Source organism: Talpa occidentalis, unplaced genomic scaffold (assembly GCF_014898055.3).
Source record: "Talpa occidentalis isolate TD23 unplaced genomic scaffold, MPIMG_talOcc4v2.1 talOcc4.2, whole genome shotgun sequence".
In the NCBI taxonomy this organism is placed as follows: Eukaryota; Metazoa; Chordata; class Mammalia; order Eulipotyphla; family Talpidae; genus Talpa; species Talpa occidentalis.
The window spans coordinates 64,733,538-64,754,508 of NW_023602073.1; the positions used below are offsets into that span (position 1 = coordinate 64,733,538).

At 51.8% G+C, this 20,971-nt stretch overlaps 1 protein-coding gene across 1 annotated transcript in view; it reads left to right on the forward strand.

The window, feature by feature from the left end:
* Window positions 1–7,869: 7,869 nt before the first annotated feature.
* Window positions 7,870–20,971, forward strand: part of TTBK1 (tau tubulin kinase 1) — a 35,627-nt gene continuing 22,525 nt past the window's right edge. Inside the window, 11 exon segments of the mRNA XM_037519757.2 lie at window positions 7,870–7,990; window positions 13,264–13,411; window positions 13,627–13,700; window positions 13,913–14,053; window positions 15,631–15,735; window positions 16,105–16,170; window positions 16,579–16,671; window positions 16,757–16,882; window positions 18,219–18,373; window positions 18,772–19,003; window positions 19,272–19,450. Coding sequence (XP_037375654.1) covers window positions 7,883–7,990; window positions 13,264–13,411; window positions 13,627–13,700; window positions 13,913–14,053; window positions 15,631–15,735; window positions 16,105–16,170; window positions 16,579–16,671; window positions 16,757–16,882; window positions 18,219–18,373; window positions 18,772–19,003; window positions 19,272–19,450 — 1,427 coding nt within the window. The 5' untranslated portion in view covers window positions 7,870–7,882.

Genomic DNA, 20,971 nt, shown 5'->3' on the forward strand with positions numbered 1-20,971 from the left:
GCTTCATAGGTTGTGTCTTAGCTCATTGTGCCACCAGGGAGGCCCCAATAAATAAATCCTTTAAAAAATTAAATAAATTTTTTTCCTTGTAGTTTTAACTATCTTTACTTTGTCTTCTGTGATTGTTTATAGGTGAGTACATGCTTAGGATTGTTATAAGCTCTCTGGCACACTTTTTATGTTTATCATGTGACCCCTCCCCCTCTTTTTCCATAATAAATTTTTTGGGACTTACACATTTATACGTCTTTAGTTTCAACCTTTCTCTAGTCTAAATATATCTCTAGTAAGTAGCTTATGTCTATGTTTTAAAAAAGCCTATGCTCTGTTAGTTCTATGAATTTTATCAATTTATATTTATTGTGGTTACTGACATATTTGGATATTTTCCTACTATCATCTTTTGTGCTCTATATTTATCATAAACTTTCTTCATTTCAATTTTTATTTTTTATGCTTTGTTTCATGGATTTAAAAAATTGAGGTACAATTACATATTAACATTGTAAACATTTTAGGTACACACAGTGATTTATGTATATATTACAAAATTACTACCACAATGTTTAGTTACTATCTATCAGTGAACATAGTTACAAAAACTTTTAAAGTTATAAGAACTTTTTTTTAAAGATTTATTTATTTATGTATACAAGAACTGGGGTGTAGGCCAGAGGTGCGGGGGGTGAGAGGATTCACCAGAGACAGAGTGGGGAACAGAACAGGCAGACTGACTGAAGTACACTGCTGAGGGGAGCAGCGGGCGAGACAGGAGACTGTGCCATGCAGGTCAGCTCCCCGGCTCGGGATCGGACTAGTGCTGCCATGGCTGCGGATGGCCTCCTAGTGCTGCATCACAACCCCTTCTGCCACCAGGGAGGCCCCAAAGTTATAAGAACTTTTAAAATCCACTCTTTTAGCAACTTTGAACTGTACAATATAATAAGTATAATATTAGTGTACTATATTATAAACTATAGTCACGATACTGTACGTTACATCCCCAGAACTTCCTTATCTTATATCTGGTGGTTTGCACCTTTTGACCACTTTCTCCCATTTTGCCACTCCCTACCCCTTGCCTCTGGCAACCACCAACCTGTTCTTTGCATCTATGAGTTTGTGTTTCTTTATTTTATTTTACATTCCACATATAGGCAATATGCAGCATTTGTCTTTCTCTTTCTGACTTATTTCCCTTAGCATAATGCCCTCAAGGTCCATCCATGTTGTGACAAGTGGGAGGATCGCCTTTTTTTGGTGGCAAAATAATATTCATATTCACACAACACATATATCACATCTTCTTTATCCATTCATCTATCAATTGATACTTAGGTTATTACCATGTCTTGACTACTATAAATAATACTGCAACAAACATGGGAGTGAAGTTATCTTTTCAAGATTGTGCTTTCATTTCTTTCTGGTAAATACAGAAATAGAATTGCTGGATCATATGTTAATTCTGTTTTTAATTTTTTGATACAAAAAAATTAGTCTGACTAGCAGTTGCTCAGTTTCCACTTAACAAAACTTTAAAAAGTAAGGCTTGATTGTATCAAACTGTTTCTAAGTAAGTGAATTACATCCCAGAACAAAGCTCAAGAATATTTACTAAATACAGAAATAGCTCCTTCCTCCCCAGCTTCTCCCCTGGTGACTGCGCTGAAGGGAGGAAGAGATGGCAGATGAAATCTCCAAGGCGCAGGCCAATTGGCCTGGAGGAGACATGATCTTTGGGAAGATCATCTGCAAGGAAATCCCAGCCAAAATAATTTATGAGAATGACCATAAATTTCCACGATATTTCCCCTCAAGCACCAATACATTTTCTGATGCTACCCAAGAAACACATACCCCAGCTTTCTGTAGCAGAAGAAGATAATGAAGGTCTTCTTGGATATTTAATGACCATTGGCAAGAAATGTGCTGCTGGTCTGGGCCTGAAGAAGGGTTATCATTTGGTGGTGAATGAAGGTTCAGATGGGGACAGCCTGTCTGCCATATTCATCTCCATGTTCTTGAAGGTCAGCAGATGAACTGGCCTCCTGGTTAAGCATGTTTTAGGGAGGGTTTTCTCTTCTCTAGGCTATGATTAAGTTCAAAATTCCAAGTGTATTGTTGAACAATACACTTACTTTTATCTATATATGAATTGAGGAGATAATGTTAAGTGCCCATACATAATAAAAGATAATGTTGCATGGTTTACAAAAAAGTGAAAAATAAAATAAAATAAAATAAAATAAAAATAAAATAAAAGTGAAAAATAAAATAAAATAAAATAGGGCCTCCCTGGTGGCCTAAAGTTTATGTCTCAGCGTTATTACTGCTACGGCCTAACTTCGATCCCTGCCCAGGGAGATAACCCACATGGCACAGCAGGCCTCTCCTGTCTTGCCTGCTGCTCCCCTCAGAAGTGTGTTTCAGTCAGTCCACCTGTTCTGCTCCCCATTCTGTCTCTGGTGAATCCTCTCACCCCCCACCACCTGCACCGTTGGCCTATACCCCAGTTCATCTATGCAAAATTAATTAATTAATTAATTAAAAGTGGCCAGAGGAATAAGATACATGACATACAGATAAACAAAGATAAGGGTAATTGCAGATTTCTCATCAGAAAAAATGCAAGCCAGAAGACATAGAACATTTTTAAAGTACTCAGATCAGACTGTGTTTTATCTGTGCTAAACATTTTTCAGTGTTTTCGTGTCACACTCACCTGGATGCTGAGTGCAAGACAGAGAACATCATGCAGTGGGCTTATTGGGAAGTCCTCTAAGGATTAACATCTGTAGAGGAGTGAAGAAAGCAGGATTGGGCAGGGGAGGGGAGCTTTGATGCAATCTCGAAAGAAGTCTCAGCGGCAGTTTTGTCCCAGCACATTTATTGCTGTCCCAAGTTGGGGTGAGGGGGTCAAGCCTTTGTGCTTACAAGTTGGTCATCATTTGGATATGGGATGCCCCAGGAAGGGATCATGGTCTTGGGTGAGGAAGCACCTTAGGCCAAGGACAATTCACAGATAGGAAGTCAGCTGAGAGCAGTCAGCCTTCAGCACCCCCTTGCAAGCATCAGGGGGAATGAAGATCTAGAGTTTGTACGGGGGTTTGGGTGCCGCACCTCACTATCCATTACACTTCCAAAACCAAAATGCAGACAAACCAGTCTTCTTAGTATGCTGTGCAAGGTCCTTGGTGGTCTTGCAGATGCCCATCCCAGCTCACCTCATGCTGCTTTCTCAGCCTGGAAGCCTCTCCCACTCTCTGCCTTGGCCCCATTTGTCTGTTGGAACTCCTATGGATCCTTCAAATTACAGTTGAATGCATCTCTATTGAGAAGCCTCCTCTGACTACTCTTGCAGACTCAGTGATCCTTCCTCCCAGGATAGTGATCACAAGCATGGACTCTGCAGCCAGGGCTTGAATCCCAGCTCTGCCATTCGCAGGCTGTGTCACAAAGGCAAACTACTCAGCCTCTCTGTATCTTAGTTTCCTCATCTATAAAATGGTTCTGATGACAGTACCATTTTCCAGAGTTGTTATGAAGATTAAATGAGTTACTACATGAAATTAAAATAGTGTCTGACAGGAGTAAATATTTGCTGCTACCATTATTGCTGCTGTGATTGAAGATGCTCAGTCTTGAAAGCATGAAAGATGGGAGGAAGGGCCTGAGTGGGACAAGGCATCTTCAAAGAACGTTGAGTAATCATGTCAGGAAGATAATGGCTTTTATGGGCCCATGTTGTAAAGAACTTTTATTTTATTTTTTTAAAGTGATTTTTTTTTAAAAGATTTATTTATTTATTTATACAAGCACTGGGTACAGTCAGAAGTGCGGGAGGGTGAGAGAATTCACCAGAGACAGAGCTGAGAGCAGAACAGGCAAATTGAGAAATGCACTGCTGAGGGGCCCAGCGGGCGGCAGGAGAGGTCTGCGCCATGTGGCACCCTCGCCCGCAGCCGGGGATCGAACCGGCGCTGCAGAGGCTGCAGGCAGCTTCGCCACCCAGCGCTCAACTGCTGCGCCACCGGGGAGGCCCTAAAGAACTTTTAATGTCACAGTAAGAAGGGAAAGCAACCCATATGGTGCAGCAGACTGCTCCTCCCCTCAGCAGTATATTTCAATAGATCTGCCTGTTCTGCTCCCCACTCTCTCTGGTGAATTCTCTCACTCCCCCCGCACCTCTGGTCTACACCCCAGTTCTTGTATTCATAAATAAATTTTTTTTAAAGTATGCATCTTATTTGGTAGGCAGTAAGCAGGATGGAGTTTGTCAACAGGTGGGAAAAATGCCCAAAGAAAGAGACTGACAGGTTGGGCCAGGAGGTAAGTCATGTATACTTGGTGAGATGAGTTACAGGTGAGGATGGCGCAATGAACAATGGGGGGGGGGTGAGGGCACACGGGAGGATGGTACCCTGAGGGGAAATGAATTTAGAGGAAAGGTAATAGGAACATCTGGGGGACAGAGTGGGGAAATCAAGTGAGGCGGATGGGGACACACAGGGAATGATAGGGACATGCAGGCAGTGGGGACGATATCGGGTGGAGACAGGTACGGCGTTTGGGGACAGGTAAGAAGTGATGTGGCCCTGCTCAGCGGGAAGGGGCCTCAACTGAGTAGCGAGAGACCAGCAGGGAGCACCTAGGAGCTGGAGCAGGACCGTCTGAGAGAGTCCTTGGAGCGGAGAGAGGAGCGGAGTGGAATGTGATGTCAGAGAAAGGGCGGTGATGTAAGAGCCGGGCGGTGGGGCGGTGATGTCAGGGCTGGTGCTGATGCTGGCGGCGCAGTGCATTGTGGGCAGCTCCCCGCTCTGCCGCTGCTGCCGCCGCCGTCGCCCGAGGAGGATCGGGGCCGGGCCGGGCCGGGCCGGGATGGTCCGGGTCGGGAGGCCGCCGCCGCTGCCGGAGGGAGCGGGCCGCCCCGCGCCGCACTGAGCCGCCCCCGCCCCGCCCCGGCCCCGGGGGATGCGCCGCCCCGAGCCGCTGCCTCCGCCGCCCCAGCCGCAGCCGCAGCGGGCACAGAGCAGGTGAGGCGGGGCGGGGCCGGCCGGCGGGCCGGGCGGGGGTCGGGGTGGGGGCTCCTTCTGGGGGCTCGGCGCCTGGGCCTCCGGCCCCGCTCACCTCTCGGCGCAGCCTTCCCAGCTCCCCCTCCCTGCTGCCATCGCCGCCGGCGCTGGGACGCTGGCCTACACTGCCTGGGCCGCATCCCGAGGCCTGGAGCCGCTCCCGGCGCCCAGCAGATGCCCACCCTCTCCAGCCTGTCCTCCAGGGCGTTCGCTCCTCACTTCTCATCTCTGCCCACCGTCCCTTTGGATTCGCTCTCTTGTCACCCCTGACAAGTCCTTCCCCGCTGTCTCCATAACCTCACCCCTGTCCTCAGTTCCTCTACTCCTCCGACTGTCTTCCCTACCTGCTTCCTCATCCCCTTAACTGTGCCCAGAAACCCTTCTTGTGCTTCTTCACCGCCTCTTCATTTCCTCTCACCTGTCTCTCTATCTTACCCAACCCCCTCCTCTGATCTGGTCACCCCTTGTCCCTTCCATTCCCTTCTGCTGCTTTCCACCTGTTCCCATTACTCCTCACTGGTTTCCTTCACCCCTCTTTACCTGGGCTCCTAGATTCTTTCACACACCTGGCTCACACCTTGCATAATACACATCAGAATCTACAGTCACATACCAGGAGTTCCCAACCAATTAGATCTCTCTCTCTCTCTCTCTCTCTCTCTCTCTCTCTCTCTCTCTCTCTCACACACACACACACACACACACACACACACACACGCACATACAGGCCCCACATTCTCATAATGCACACTCTGAAAGATAGTCATTAAAAACCTCCTTCACAAGCCCTCTCTCACTACACACCCATGCCCAAAAGGTCCTGAAGGGGCAGTAACGGGACAGCCAAGTTAAGTTCCTCGTGGTCCAGTGCTAGCTGAGCCCCGTATAGTCCTTTGAGGCAGAGTGGGAGGACGGTGGATGGGGAGAGGCAAGGAACCCTCATTTATCTTCCCACCTATACTATCCCTTTGCCCATCTCACCTGTTCCTTCTAGGCTTGCCCATGTATGACATGGGAGCAAGACACAAATTTTCCTCATCAACCCAGAGATTCCACCGTCACAGGACTGGATGGTTTGTGGATGTTACCCAGTTCAGCTCCTTAAGACTCCCTGTCTACTAGCTCAATTGCTTCTTTAGTCTTGTCCTCACCTGTCTCCTCCACCTTTATTCAGAACCCCCATTCTTAACTCTCACTTCAATCTGCCCTTGTCCTCCCTGCCCTCCAAATCCCTAATGCCTCATTATGCCATTCTGGTAGAAAGAGGGCAGAGACCTATCTGCTGTCCCCACAGTTCTGATCATCTGCAGCTGTGTAGATTGGCAGAAAAAGTCATTTGGAGAAGGAAAAAGAGTGACATCTCCCCCTCCCAGAAAGATCCCTGCTCCATATGTCCCTTGATGCACACCACGACCTGTCAAAACTGTTTTCACTCTTTCCTCGCCCCACCCTGGCTAGATAGACATAGGAACCTGGGGAATTGTCCTATCCCAAGGAAGCAGGTTTATGGTGGCCTCCCCTATCCTTAGACACCCTATGGACTCTTCAGGTCACTGTGAGGGCACAGCAGTGTGCCTATAAAAAGTGTAGGGGAGAGAGAAGAAAAGATCCTGGTTCGAATCTTGTACTAGGTTGATGTCAGAAAGTCACCTCTGCTGGCTCTCTGCCTATGTACATGCCTGCAGAAACAAACCAACAGACATGTAAACACACAAAGATATATATACACACACACAATCTCACACACACACGCAAAAAGACATGCTAAGACACATGCACCTATGTACACAGATACAAAGACAGACTCACACGTTCCCTCACAGGTGGGACACACGCTGATACCCAGCTGCCCTAACGCCAGAGCCGTATTCCTTCTTAGTTCTTGAGCAGACACAGAAAGGTGTGGTCAGAGGCTCTCTCACCCATGCTCATCCAGACCTGCTGCTCCCTGTCACTCCTGCCTTCTTGTAGGCTGCTCCCTGCTGTCCCCGACTCTCCACCATTTCAGCCTGTCTCCTTCAGAGTGGCCGCAGGGCTGTCATCTCTATAAAATTCATGTCTTGAGTGCATTGCCTTAATTCCACCCCATCCATCAGGTCCTCACTTCCCAACCCATGGCTATGGCGGTGCGTGTGGCTCTTGGAGCTGTAGTGGTTCAAGGGGCTGTAGTGTGTTTCCTCCTTTCACTGTTGATTAGCAGTTCCCTGACACTGGTGTGACTCTCCCATGGGTCACCCCTCACTTAGCAGGTCTCCTCTTTCAAATAAGCCTCAGGTACACAGCTCCAGGAGCATTTTGTGGCATAGTGAAGGAGTGGGGGCCATAGATGTGGTCCTTCATACTGGCCCTTCTTGGCCCAGATCTCCCCTACACAAGCATGGGTCCCCCCCTCTATCCCCACCTTAGTTAGCTAGCCCCCCCCATTAGTTAGCATATGTTTCTTTAGGAACTGCTTTCCCCACTGGCAGTTCACGCATCATTTTCTTCTTTTCCCATCAACGTGTGTGTCCCACTGCAGGTTTTCACATCTCTAGTTTGTAGTTTTGTATCTCCCCTTCCGTGGATCGTATTTTTGTCTTCTCTGACTTCCACCCAGTGTTTACACAATGCTTCCCCCAGTTGCCCCTGGTGCATCTGCCCAGTGGGTCCCGAGAAGGATGCCTGCCTGGAGAATGGAGCTCCCCTCCTCCATATCTGCAGGGTGGTCTAGGGTCCATAGCCAGAACCACTCACCGCCCTTCCCCACTCCCCCAGGTAGATGGCCCCCCAGGGCAGGCCCTGCGGACACCCCTCCCTCCGGCCGGCGGATGCAGTGCCTAGCGGCAGCTCTTAAGGACGAAACCAACATGAGTGGGGGAGGGGAGCAGGCCGACATCCTGCCGGCCAACTACGTGGTCAAGGATCGCTGGAAGGTGGTGAGTGAGACTCTCCGTGCGGCAGAGGGAAAGGTGGGGGTGGACGGGGGAGGAGAAGGGGCCGGCAACTTGGTAGAACAGGTGCCCTCCGCGCCCCCACCCTGAGAGGGAGGTGCCCCTGAGCTCATTTGCATACTGCTGGCTGGTCTTTTTTTTTTTTTTTTTTTTTTTGCCTACACTTGTGGACAGTCGCTTTCCCCAGTGCCCTCTCTGCAACCCTGCCCTCTCTCACCTCTTTCCCCCCACTAGGTCACGTTGGTCGGGCCCAGCCTGGAACAACTCCTGGTTGGATGTGGGAACCGGAGCTGCAGAGCTCGGTGGGGGAGGAGGGAGAGGGTGGGGGGAGGGGGCTCTTTCTCCGCCGGCCCTTGGAGAAGGGCAGTGAGTGCGCTTGTGTCCCTGCGCTTCCGAGAAGGACGGAAAAGCTTGGGCTCGGGGAAAATGCCCTGCAGGATACTCCCACCGCATCCGCACTCCATCTTCCCCATTCACCCGCCTCCCTCACTGGTTCCTGCGGCAGGTGCAACACGCAGAGACTCCATCTCCCGGCGTGCCTTGCCCCTCCAGCCCAGGACTGCAGGCTGCTCGGCCTGCTGGGAGTTGTAGTGCAAGCCTCCTCGGGGGCTTGGGCCCGGATGGGAGGGGGACACGTGGGTGGGTTGGGAGAAAGGCAGTGTCTGGGGAGCGAGAGCTACTGTAAATCAATCTCTGTTCCACCTTCCTTTCTTGCCGTTGCTTAAGAGCGCTCTGCAGTCCTCATTATTATGGGGGCAGGATGATATGGGGAAGATTGTGGGGTGATAAGTGTGCGAGCTTACGGATCTGTACCGGGGTGGGGAGCTAGGAGGAAGGGAGGGAGGAAGAACATGGTGGGGGAGGGGGCCTGGGGGGAATGCTCAGCTCTCCAGGTGTGAGGGGGTGAGAGGAGAGTGGGACCTGGGTGCAGGCCGGTCTCCATGGCAACAACCACCAGCCGGCAGGTCCCTTGGTGGCCCAGGGGAAGGGCTAATGTGCTGTAGTCATTCATCTGGCTGGGGCTGGAGCGGGGGTAGCTGGAGGGGGCAGAGAGCTGAGGGAAGGTGATGTCTATGTTCCAGAGGGGGACTTCCCAAGAGAGCGAGAGTACAGGAAGAGAAATTGGAGGAAGAGAACCTCGGACAATAATCAAAGGAATGAGGGTCTGGCAAAGTGACAAGTGTTTCTCCAGGAAACCCCTCTCCCCGCCCCCCCCCTTCCTGGGGCAAGAATTTAGTGTCTGACAGATTGGAGGCAGAAGGACATTGGAACCAAAGAGGAAAAAATGATGTTCACATACATCACATTTTCTTTTTACCAGAAAGTCCATTTTCCCTGCTGATTTTAAAAGAAATTAAGTTTGAGTCTGAGCTCGAATTTTCTTGTGTTTTTGAGGGAAGTGAGTGGGGAGAGAAGTGGTCAATGGAGAGTTGTGGGAAGCAGACAAGCATGCAATCTTTGCCAGGCTTGCTGCCCTCTAAGGTCAGGGCCTCTGGAGAACCAGAGAGGATGGGGTCCCAGATGCTTCCCCTCAGCTAGCTCCTTTGAGGGATAGGACAGAGACAGGAGGCAGAAGAAGCTGCCCAGAGATAGACTGTGGCCAAGAACAGGACAGCCAGTGGCACTAGGTGGAGTATTTAAAGATAATAATATTCTTCTTGAAGGATGCTTCTCAGGTGGAATAAGAAAACAATAAGAAAGAAAAAAAATCTAGCGTTTGTTTGAGACTCGTACTCTTGCCAGGTGCTATGCAAAATGCCTTCCATGCATTACATCAGCAACCCTTGGAGCAGGTACTCTTATTGTGTGGCGATTGAGGCACAGAGTTAGCTAACTTGCCAAGTTCTCGTGACTGGCAGGTGGAAACAAGCTGTCTGTGTCTGACAGCTGCGTCAACAGTCACCCAACAATGCTGCTTCCCAAGAAGTAGCCCCGCTAAGAATCGGAAGCATAGATCTGTAGGAATCTCTGTGACCCATACAGTCCACTAATTTTACAGGGGAAGAAAATTTGAAGCTTAGAATAATTAAGAAACGGGCCTCCCCTGAAGGCACAGGCGCTTGAACGCTGCGCTGTGAAACTGTCCGCAGCCTCTGCAGCACTGGTTCCATCCCGGCCGGCCTGCGAGGATCCCACATGATGCGCAGACCTCTCCTGCCTTGCCCGCTGCTCCCCACAGCAGTGTATTTCGTCAGTCTGCTTGTTCTGTTCCCTGCTCTGTCTTTGGTGAATTCTCTCACCCTCCCGCGCATCTGGCCTGTACCCTGGTTCTCGTACAAATAAATAAATAAATATTAAAAAAAAAAAGGATAATTAAGAAACCCATCTAGTTCACCCAAGAACTGGGCCAAGAAACCAGAATTCCGTTTTCCTAGCTGAGTGTTAGTCTTATTGTGTCATATTACTCTCCCAGTTTAGGGAAGGCTTGGAGAGGTGTGGGGGAAGGATCTTGAAACATTTTTAAGATGGAAGGAGCAGGGTATTTGGAAGGGCTGAGGGGATATTTACATTACTGGCCTGTGGCCAGGGCTGTGCTATGGCTTTTGTGGACCCCAGACTCTTGCCTTTATGGGTCCTTTCCTCCATCACAGAGTACTAAAAAGTATATTATATGACTTATGCAAGATGTAAATATCACATTGATAATCAATTTGAATTTTATAGTAAAATTTTATTTTTGACTTAAAATTTCATTTTTTCCTTCTGAGTTAAAAAAAATAAAACATTTTCGTGACCCCCTAAAAGTATATTATTATAGGCTTAGTCACTGTGTGCCCCATAGATAAGGTGGCCAGGGAGGAGGGATGTTGGGTAAGTGGGTAGGTGCAGAGTGGGGGATACCCCAACCCCCACCCAGGTTCTGTAATGGTGGGTCGGGGTAAGGAGGGGATAACAGAAGAAGTGGCTCTGTTTGGAACTGAAGGGGATAGAGAAATAACCTTGGACACCCTGGGAAATTGGGGAGTAGGGTCATAAATGTCTCAGCTTTCCAGAGCCCTCCTTACCATCTCTAGCAAGAATTTTGGAGCCTGGCAGATCTGGGCTTGAATCTCAGTACTCATACTTTTAATCCCGATGTGGGCAATAGTTCCTGTGCCATCTCAATTGAGAGTGTGGGTTCTGCATCAGACAGCCTGGCTTTATATATATATATATATATATATATATATTTTTTTTTTTTTAAAGATTTTATTTATTTATTTATTTATTTATACAAGCATTGGGTACAGTCAGAAGCACGGAGGGTGAGAGAATTCACCAGAGCCAGAGCGGGGAACAGAACAGGCAAAGTGACAAAGTACACTGCTGAGGGGAGCAGCAGGGCGGCAGGAGAGGTCTGCGCGCCATGTGGGACCCTCACTGGTGGCTCGGGATCGAACCAGTGCTGCAGAGGCAGCTTTGCAGCCCAGAACTCAACCACTGCACCACCAGGGGAGGCCCACTTTATATATATTTTTTAAGATTTATTTATTTATGCATACAAGAACTGGGGTACAGGCCAGAGGTGTGGGGGTGAGAGGATTCACCAGAGAAAGAGTGGGGAACAGATAAGGCAGAGTGACTGAAATACACTGCTGAGGGGAATAGCGGGTGAGTCAGAAGAGATCTGCTGAACCATGTGGGTAGCTCCCTGGCTTGCCATGGATTGAACTTGTGCTGCAGAGGCTGCGCATAGTTTCATAGTACTGTGCTTAACCGCTTGCACCACCAGGGAATCCCTGGACATCTTTTTCTTTTCTTTTTTTTTTAAAGATATATTGTATTTATGCATACAAGAACTGGGACACAGACCAGAGGTGTTGGGGGGTGAGAGGATTCACCAGAGACAGAGTGGGGAGCAGAACAGGTAGACTGACTGAAACACACTGCTGAGGGGAGCAGCGGGCAAGTCAGGAGAGGTCTGCTGCGCATGTGGGTTGCTCCCTGGCTGGGGATTGAACGTGTGCTGCAGTGGCTGTGGACAGCTTCATAGGTTGTGTCTTAACCCTTTGTGCCCCCAGGGAAGCCCCTGGACATCTTTCTTAAGCCAAAGAAGTCCCAAGTGAAAACTCTGCACCTTCTCTCTGCCCCACCCCCATCCTTGCCACAGCACCCTCTCTGTTAAAGACCCTTGGGCCTCTGACTTGAAGTGATTTATAACCACACCCCCCCCCCCCTCCAACTTGCCCATTTGATTCTTTCTCTGTCACAGTTGTCTCCGCTGCCTTTTCTCATTGTGCCAGAAGAGGAGGGCCTCAGGGTCACATCTTCATTGCACCCCTGCAGGGAGTAGCGGATTCTTCTCAGATTGCTATTCCCACCCTGCTCCCCCAGGCCCCCTGCCCTTAGGCGGAGGTGCACCTTAGTTTTGGGCATCTCACCAGGGATCTAGAGAGCGATTTGAGCTTTAGCAGGGTATGTGGACAGTGAACCCCCTCTGCTTAGTTCCCTCCCCACCAAAACTTCCTCAAAGGACAGCTTTCAGGATGCTGTCAACCCCAGGAAGGGCCTGCTTCTCTGAGGGATCCACCCTGAAGGTGGGAGTTTCTGGAGGGAAGTTGCTCAGTGTAGGTAAGAGGTAGGGAGATTGTGATATTTATTGTCCTTCCAGAAAAGAAGCTCCAAAGCACCCCATTATCTCTTCAGAATCCTACATAGACTTGTCTCCATGCCTTTGTGGCTCACAGATCTCATCCCTTTCCCCATTGCCTACTCTGACTTCTGGCTCTGTGTGTGTGTGTGTGTGTGTGTGAGTGTGTGTGTGTCTGTGTGTCTGTGTCTGTGTCTCCACCCATGGGCTGAACTGTCTCCTGCACTAGAATAAAAGGTGGGGAAGGTGGGTGGGCAAGGAAGGGGACCGTGGGTCCTGCCCCTCAAGGGCAGCCCGTCAATGGAAGATGCGACCCCGCAATGGTGAGAAATGGAGCTGCTCAGCCTAATTATTTTTTTTAAGACTTATTTATTTGTTTGTTTGTTTGTTTATACAAGCACTAGGTACAGTCAGAAGCACGGGAGGGTGAGAGAATTCACCAGAGCCAGAGCGGGGAGCAGAGCAGGCAGAAGGACTGAAGTACACTGCTGAGGGGAGCAGCGGGCGGCAGGAGAGGTCTGCGCGCCATGTGGGACCCTCCTCCAGTGGCCGGGGAGCAGCCCGGGATCAAACCGGTGTTGCAGAGGCTGCGGGCAGCTTCGCAACCCAGTGTTCAACAGCTGCGCCACTGGGGAGGCCCTGCTCAGCCTAATTTCTGTCCCCTCTTCCCTCCACCCAATCTCTGTAGCTGAAAAAGATCGGGGGCGGAGGCTTTGGAGAGATCTATGAGGCCATGGACCTGCTGACCAGAGAGAATGTGGCCCTCAAGGTGGAGTCAGCCCAGCAGCCCAAACAGGTCCTCAAGATGGAGGTGGCTGTGCTCAAAAAGCTGCAAGGTGTGCACCTAGGGCATGGGAAGGAGGGGTGGTGGAGCCAGGAGCTAGGAGGGCAGCTGGGAGCAGAGTCTAAGGGAACATGGGGCAGAGGGCAGAGGGAGGTGGTGGGAGAAATGTCTCGGAGGGGGGCACGAGAAGTGCGCGGGAGCCCACCTCAGGCTTGGAAGTGAGGAGGAAGGAGGGGGAGGTGGCAGTTCCCTGTCTCTGCCCCACAGGGAAGGACCACGTGTGCAGGTTCATCGGCTGTGGCCGGAATGAGAAGTTTAACTACGTAGTGATGCAGCTCCAGGTGAGTCCTGGTGGCTCATCCTCCCTTCACTCTCCGCCAAGAGCTTGGCCTTGTTCCTGGGGGGCGGGGTGGGGAAGGAAAGGGAGAGAGGGTGGACCCCTGAGGCATGGGCAGTGGGCGTGAGCCTTTGGGAGAGTCTGGGCAGGGTGTCACCGTGGTGGTGGGTGGGCTGGCAAGCTGAGGCAGCTCCCACCCCCATGCCCACCTTCCAGGGGCGGAACCTGGCCGACCTGCGCCGCAGTCAGCCACGAGGAACCTTCACGCTGAGCACCACGCTGCGGCTGGGCAAGCAGATCCTGGAGTCCATCGAGGCCATCCACTCTGTGGGCTTCCTGCACCGCGACATCAAGCCGGTGAGCGCTGCCCGCCTGCCGCTGCTCTGAAGCCCAAACCCCTTCTTCTCACTCTCTGGGTCCCCTGGCTTCTTCTTCAGATTAGTGGTTAGGCAGGGACAGCCTCTCTGTGTCCTCCTCCAGCCCCCTTCCCAAGCCCCATCTCCTCTCCCCTGCTCCCAGGAGCACACCCCGCTCCCCCCACCACGGGCCCTTGCTCTCTCCTCGGTTCTAGTCTCTTCCTCTCCCACGCCCCTGACCTGAATAGTCCTTGAACCTAGAAAAGTAAAGAGGCCAGCAAATGAATGGGGGATGGAGGGAATGAGATTAAGGGATTTAGGGCTTTGTTAGGAATTCCTGTTTGTTTTTTTTTATGATTTATTTATTTATGTATACAAGAGCTGGGGTGCAGGCCAGAGAAGTGGGGGGTGAGAAGATTCACCAGAGACAGAGTGAGGAACAGAACAGGCAGACTGACTGAAATACACTGCTGAGGGGAGCAGCAGGCGAGACAGAAGAGGTCTGCTGCGCCATGTGGGTAGTTCCCTGGCCGGGGATCGACCTCATGCTGCAGTGGCTGTGGATAGCTTCACAGTGCTGAGTCTTAACCCCTTGCGCCACCGGGGAGGCCCCTGGTTAGGAATTCTAAGTAGCTAATTTTGTAGTATCTTGGCTCATGGTGCTGGAAAAAAGCCTCCAAATTAAGGAGGTGAAAACTGAGGCCCAGAAACCATCAACACAGAAAAAAATATATTCCATAATGCTCACAGCAGCATTATTGACAATACCTAGGAATGGAAGCTTACATGTCCATTGATGGACTATTGGATCAAGAAGATGTGGGTCTGTCTGTCCTTCCGTGACATGCTATTCAGCCATAGGAAAGATGAAGGGCAGCCATTTTCAGCAAAATGGAGGGATTTGAGAGAACTGTGTGTGGTAAAGAAAGTCAGAACAATAAAAACAAATATTGAACATTTTCATAGTGGACCATTCAAAAATATAAAATAATTACAGGGGGCCTCCCTGGTGGTGCAGGGGTTAAAGTCTCAGCATTATCAAGCTATCACCAGCCACTACAGCATGAGTTCGATCCCCAGTGCCAGAGAGCTGCCCACATGGCACAGCAGACCTCTCCTGTCTCGCCCACTGCTCCCCTCAGCAGTATTTCAGTAGGTCCTCCTGTTCTGTTCCCCACTCTGTCTCTGGTGAATCCTCTCACACACCCGCATCCTGTACCCCGGTTCTTCTATGCATAAATAAAAATAAATCTTTTAAAAAAAAAATATATATATATATATAATACTTACAAAAAAAACAGCAGACACGAGAGAGCTCTGACATTAAGAAAGCAGGGGAAAGGGATATAAGGGATGGTGGTGGGGAAAAAATTAAATTTAAAGAAATGAGAAATATAAAGTGAGGAGAGTCACACCTTCCCCACAGTTGAAGCACCATTGAACTGCAGCACACGTTGAGGCTTTACTCTTCTGTATGTAGGACTGAGGGGCCCTCAGCAGAGCTGTTTCTTGGTACCCCTTGAAGAGGGCCCAGTGGGGTTGAAGCCCCCACCACTCATACCTACTGTTTGCCCGCAGTCAAATTTTGCCATGGGCAGGCTGCCCTCCACCTACAGAAAGTGCTACATGTTGGACTTCGGGCTGGCGCGGCAGTACACCAACACCACGGGGGACGTTCGGCCTGTGAGTACCCCGTCCTGCCCGCCCCTGACCTGGGAACCCCTTACCAGTTTTTCTTTCAGCTGCCTAAGCAGGCCTAGCCTTGTGCTCAGGATCCATACCACCCGGCCCCGGGTCCCCACTCAGCCTGCCCCCTCTCTCCCTTAGCCTGGGCTCTTGGTAGGTGCAACAGCCCCACTCTGGTCAAGGGCCAATGTGGGCGGGGGAGGCCTGACTAGCCCAGTTGTGGGGGTGAGTGGGGGCTGTGACCTGGGGATGGAGGGGAGAGCTGGGTCAGGGTTAAAGCAGGTAGCTTCAGGCTGGGTCTGCAGGGCAGGGATTGGGCCAGGTGGGGACAGGGACGAGCTTCTGGTGCTGTTCTCTCCTCTGCAGCCTCGGAATGTGGCCGGGTTTCGAGGGACTGTTCGCTATGCCTCGGTCAATGCCCACAAGAACCGGGTGAGTGGCAGAGTCCAGTCAGAGGATAGAATAGGCACAGGAACAGAGTATACTGCTGAGGGAGAGAGTCAGGCAGGCAGCTGGTGTCGAGGTAGGGGGAGAAGCAGGGCAGGTGCTGGAAGCTGCCTCTAGACATCCTGGCTGGAAAACTTTGCTATGGTCTCTCCTTGACTTCACTGTCTTCCCTATTTTGGGGGGACTCCCCTCCTTTCTGTTCCCATCACAGACTTCTGTGAAGTGAGAAAACACAAACAGAAGTTGACTGTGGCCTTAGAACCCACCTCTGCCAATAAGTCCTGGGTGTCAGGCCTCCCTGACTCATGTCCCTCAGTGAGGGGTCAGTCCCCCACTCCCAGGCAAGGACCTAGAGCTTCGGTTGACCGCCTCCTCCACCCCTTCCCTCCCCAGGAGATGGGTCGCCACGATGATCTATGGTCCCTCTTCTACATGCTGGTGGAGTTTGCAGTGGGTCAGCTGCCCTGGAGGAAGATCAAGGACAAGGTGAGCTCTGTTAGCTAGGTCTGAGGGGGCGGAGGGGGCAGGGGGGCAGCTGGGGCTCCATCTCCCCGTGGCCTCTTGCCTCCAGGAGCAGGTAGGGATGATCAAAGAGAAGTACGAACACCGGATGCTGCTGAAGCACATGCCCTCCGAGTTCCACCTCTTCCTGGATCACATTGCCAGCCTCGACTACTTCACCAAGCCTGATTACCAGGTGGGGGCCTGCCACCCTGCTCCTTCATGGGTGACCATCTCCAGCAGCCAAGCACTCATCCTGCCAACGCCCTGCACGCCCACCGGCTTGGCTCTGAGCACCTGCCCCCCACCCCCAACTTCCAGTTGCAGGAAACCACATTTTGCCCTCTTGTAAACAGTAATCACAGCTAAGCTTTACCATGCCCTTACCCTCTTCTCAGTGCTCTTTAATCATTAACTCATGTAAGCTTCAAAACAAACTTGGTGATAATGAGTCTTCCTTATGTTGCTATTTTAGTGGTTAACAATCAATGAAGCCGAGTGCTTTCAAGTACTTTACACCAGACTCTGCAGGAGGCCAAGTGGGGTGATTGTCCCTGTTCCATAGACACCCAGGCCAAGGAGCATGGTTGGGAGCAGAGCAGGCACGTCTCCGAGTTCAGTGCCCCTTCCAAGCCACCATCACCACCCCTGTGGGCCCCACTGACATCAGAGATGGGGGAGACGACAATGGGTGTCAGCAGTGTTCTGCCCAGGAGCCACTGTATGCCAGGCACAGTGCCACGCACCATGGGGAGAAAAGACCATGCTGGGCACACAACGGGCTCTTGGTGAAGTGGGTCCTGCTAGGAGAGAGGACTCACCCTGCTTTCCGGGGACAGCTGCGCCAGAACTGGAACTGTCTGGGGACCTCAGAAGGTCTACAACTGCCTGCCACCTCCTGAGCCTAGCGCGCTGGTTGCTGGCAGAACTCAGACAGTAGGAGGCCATGCTCCCCAATCCTATCTCAGTCCTGTGGGGTCCCCCAGCCACATAGCTGTGAACACAGTCTGTGCTAGAGATGCAGAATTAGCAGATAGGTAAGTGAACATTTCAGACCAATGCACTGTGCTCAACTTTGGGAGCTGTGTGGTGGGGGTCAGGGAAGGCTTCAGAGAGGAGAGGACCAGCAGGAATGTCATTACAGGTAGACATTAGTGACGTGCAGAGGCGTGACCCCAGGTGGTGGTTTTGAGAAACTGCCAGTTCAGGGCTGCCAGTGTTTCAGCTAAGATTGTGAAAATGGCAGATAGTGAAATGGCAGTCCCTAGGAGGATGGGATTTTGAAATCAGAGAATCAATCTCAAAGGACCTGTATCCAGCCAGTGGGGCTTAAACCAAGGTGATAATTTGCATACTTATTTGCATATCACTTGCATGTTTTCACGTAAAATCAATATGCCCTTCTCCTTCCAATGCCCCCTCTTGGCCCAACCCTGTTCCCCGTCTTCTGCCTGCAATCCCAGCAACTGCTCGCTCCTCCTGACTAGACCCCGGGTCACCTCTCTGTCCTCCTGCCACCCTACCCCCTGCAGTTGATCATGTCAGTGTTTGAGAACAGCATGAAGGAGCGGGGCATTGCGGAGAATGAGGCCTTCGACTGGGAGAAGGCAGGCACTGATGCCCTTCTGTCCACAAGCACGTCCACGCCGCCCCAGCAGAACACCCGGCAGACGGCAGCCATGTTTGGGTGAGTGGGGTGGTGGCGGGTGAGGGGTCAGACAGCTCCAGCCTGGAACTGTCACCACAAAGCTAGTGCTCTTCTCTCCTGTTCTTGGCGTTCAACATGGGGTTCTCCAGCTTCAGAAAATTTGATTATGTCTCCACCTTTGACCTGGGCCCAGAAGCAGCGGAACCGCCTAAATAAAGAGGGCCCGGTGTTGGTGTGCCATCCTGGGCAGCCATGTCTCCTGGCAGCCCTCTAGGATGGTCTGGTCTCTGAGGCTTGCGAGTCAGGGATGGTGACAGACCTAGGGACACTCCCACAGGTGGTAGGTGGTCTCCAGAGGCTATGCTGATAGGAGGGGGTCTTGAGAAGAGAGGCCACCCCTGCCAGCCTTGCCTATGGTCCCCTCCTGGTCCCTCCAGGGTTGTCAATGTGACGCCAGTGCCCGGGGACCTGCTCCGGGAGAACACCGAGGATGTGCTGCAGGGCGAGCACCTGAGTGACCAGGAGAATGCACCCCCAATCCTGCCCAGCCGGCCTCCTGAGGGGCTGGGCCCTGGCCCCCACCTGGCCCCCCACACCGGGGGTCCCGAGGCTGAAGTCTGGGAGGAGACGGATGTCAACCGGAACAAACTCCGGATCAACATTGGCAAAGTAACTACAACCAGGGAGACGGCTGTGGGGGGCCTTACCCTCCTCTGCCCACTTCCCAGCCCTTGGGCCTCCTCCACATCCTACCTGAGCCCCCTGTCCCCATGTGTCCGCATGCCTGTCTCCTGGTCCCTCCACCACCCTGGCCTCACCCCGTCGGGGATCACTGCTTCCCTGTGCTTTGGCTCCCTCTGTCCCCTTCCCCCTGAGTAAGCTGCCTGACTCGCAGCCCCTTGTCGCCCCGGCTCATGGAAGTCCCCCTCTTCTGCAGACCCCCTGTGTGGTGGAAGAGGAGCAGAACCGAGGTGTGGGGGTCCCCAGCTCCCCGGTCCGTGCCCCCCCAGACTCCCCAACAACCCCAGTTCGTTCTCTGCGCTACCGGAGGGTCAACAGCCCTGAGTCGGAGAGGCTCTCCACAGCAGATGGCCGAGTGGAGCTGCATGAGAGGAGGTGGGTCTGGGGGTGGGCGTGGGGGGCTGACCATCACGTGGCTGATCTGGAGGAAAGGTCAGATGTGAGGTGGAGGTGGGGGGACCCTGAAGTATTGAGAGGATCATATCTGGGCCTGGGGTCGGATTTGGCTAGTCAGTGACAGGGCCTGTGGAGAGGATAAGGGACACAGAGTCCTGCTCCTCCCAACAAGGGGTGGGGGGTGAGGGCAGGCTGCAGGAGGGGTCTCCGGCTGGGCCTCCAGCCCAGAGGAGGGGAGGGATGAGTTGAATGTGGGCATGCTTCCAGAACCTCTTTCCTGAGACTGGTTACAGATGCTTCAGAGCAGCTGACCAGGCTCCTTTCGTTTTGAGAGAGGGGCCTAGGAGATAAGTTCAGGGAACTAACTGCTCAGCTCAAGAAGGGGGCCAAATTTGGGGTTTAGAGCCAATGGATCTGAATGTTAAGCAGGTGAAAGGGAGGTTGATTTGTGGGAGGGGGAAAGTTTAAAGTCTTTGGGATGAGACGGTGGCCTGTTGACCTTGGGTGGTAGATAGCTGACAGGGACCAGGGCCGGAGTGGGACACCCTTGGGTGGGAGAGGACCCTGAGAGATTCCCTGCCTCGTTCTGGGTGGTGCTTCACCCCACAGCAGACAAGAGACCTTCTCTGCCCCAGAAAAGGGTCTCTTTCTGAGAACCAGTCCTGGGGGAGGGGTCCTTTTCCACACCCATTCAGGAGATCCTTATGCCCCGCCTCAGCCACAGTCCCTCAAGTGTCTTCTGTCCCAGTGTGCACTCCACCCTGGGACACACATAATGCTGCTTTGGGGTGTGGAGACACCTGAGATGGGGGAGCCCAACACCAGGCCCTGCAGCCACCCCAGGACAGTGGGGTGTGGGCCCTGTCCTCGGGAAGCTGACAGTCCTCACACACACTCACACAGGCTGGGACTGCAGACCACATTTTCATTCATGGCAGCCTGGTGGGTTTTGGAAATGGGGTTTTGGAAATGGGGATGGAAAGGATATGAGTGGAGGAGAGAGGGAGGAAATTCCCTGGACAAAGATAGTCCTGAAAAGCAGACTAGTTTGGCTCAGAGTAAATCCTTGATACAGTGATGGTGAGGAAAGGGGAGATTTTTCTGGAAGGGAAGATTCAGGATCTCATAGGCAAAACGCAAGGATTTGGGCACTGATGCGCTCGATCCCATCAGACAGTATGAAGCAGAAGAGATTAGGATTGCCCACTTCCCCTCTCTGTAATTCACACTCTCCCCCACCTGGACTTCAAGCTCTTCCTCTGGCACCCTCTCTCCTCCTCATCCATCAAAACAAAGGAAGTGACATAGCCACTCAGGTGGGAGTATAAATGTAAGACCCTGGGGTGACCTCCTGCATGGCTGTTTTTATTTTAAACCTTATTAACAAATCAATAAAAATGCCATATAGAGTCGAGTCAGCAGGCGCCAAGCAGGCGGGCAGGAGAGTGCCTCACAGGAGACGCTGCTCTGCAGCCCCTCAGACATGAATCTGGGGGACAA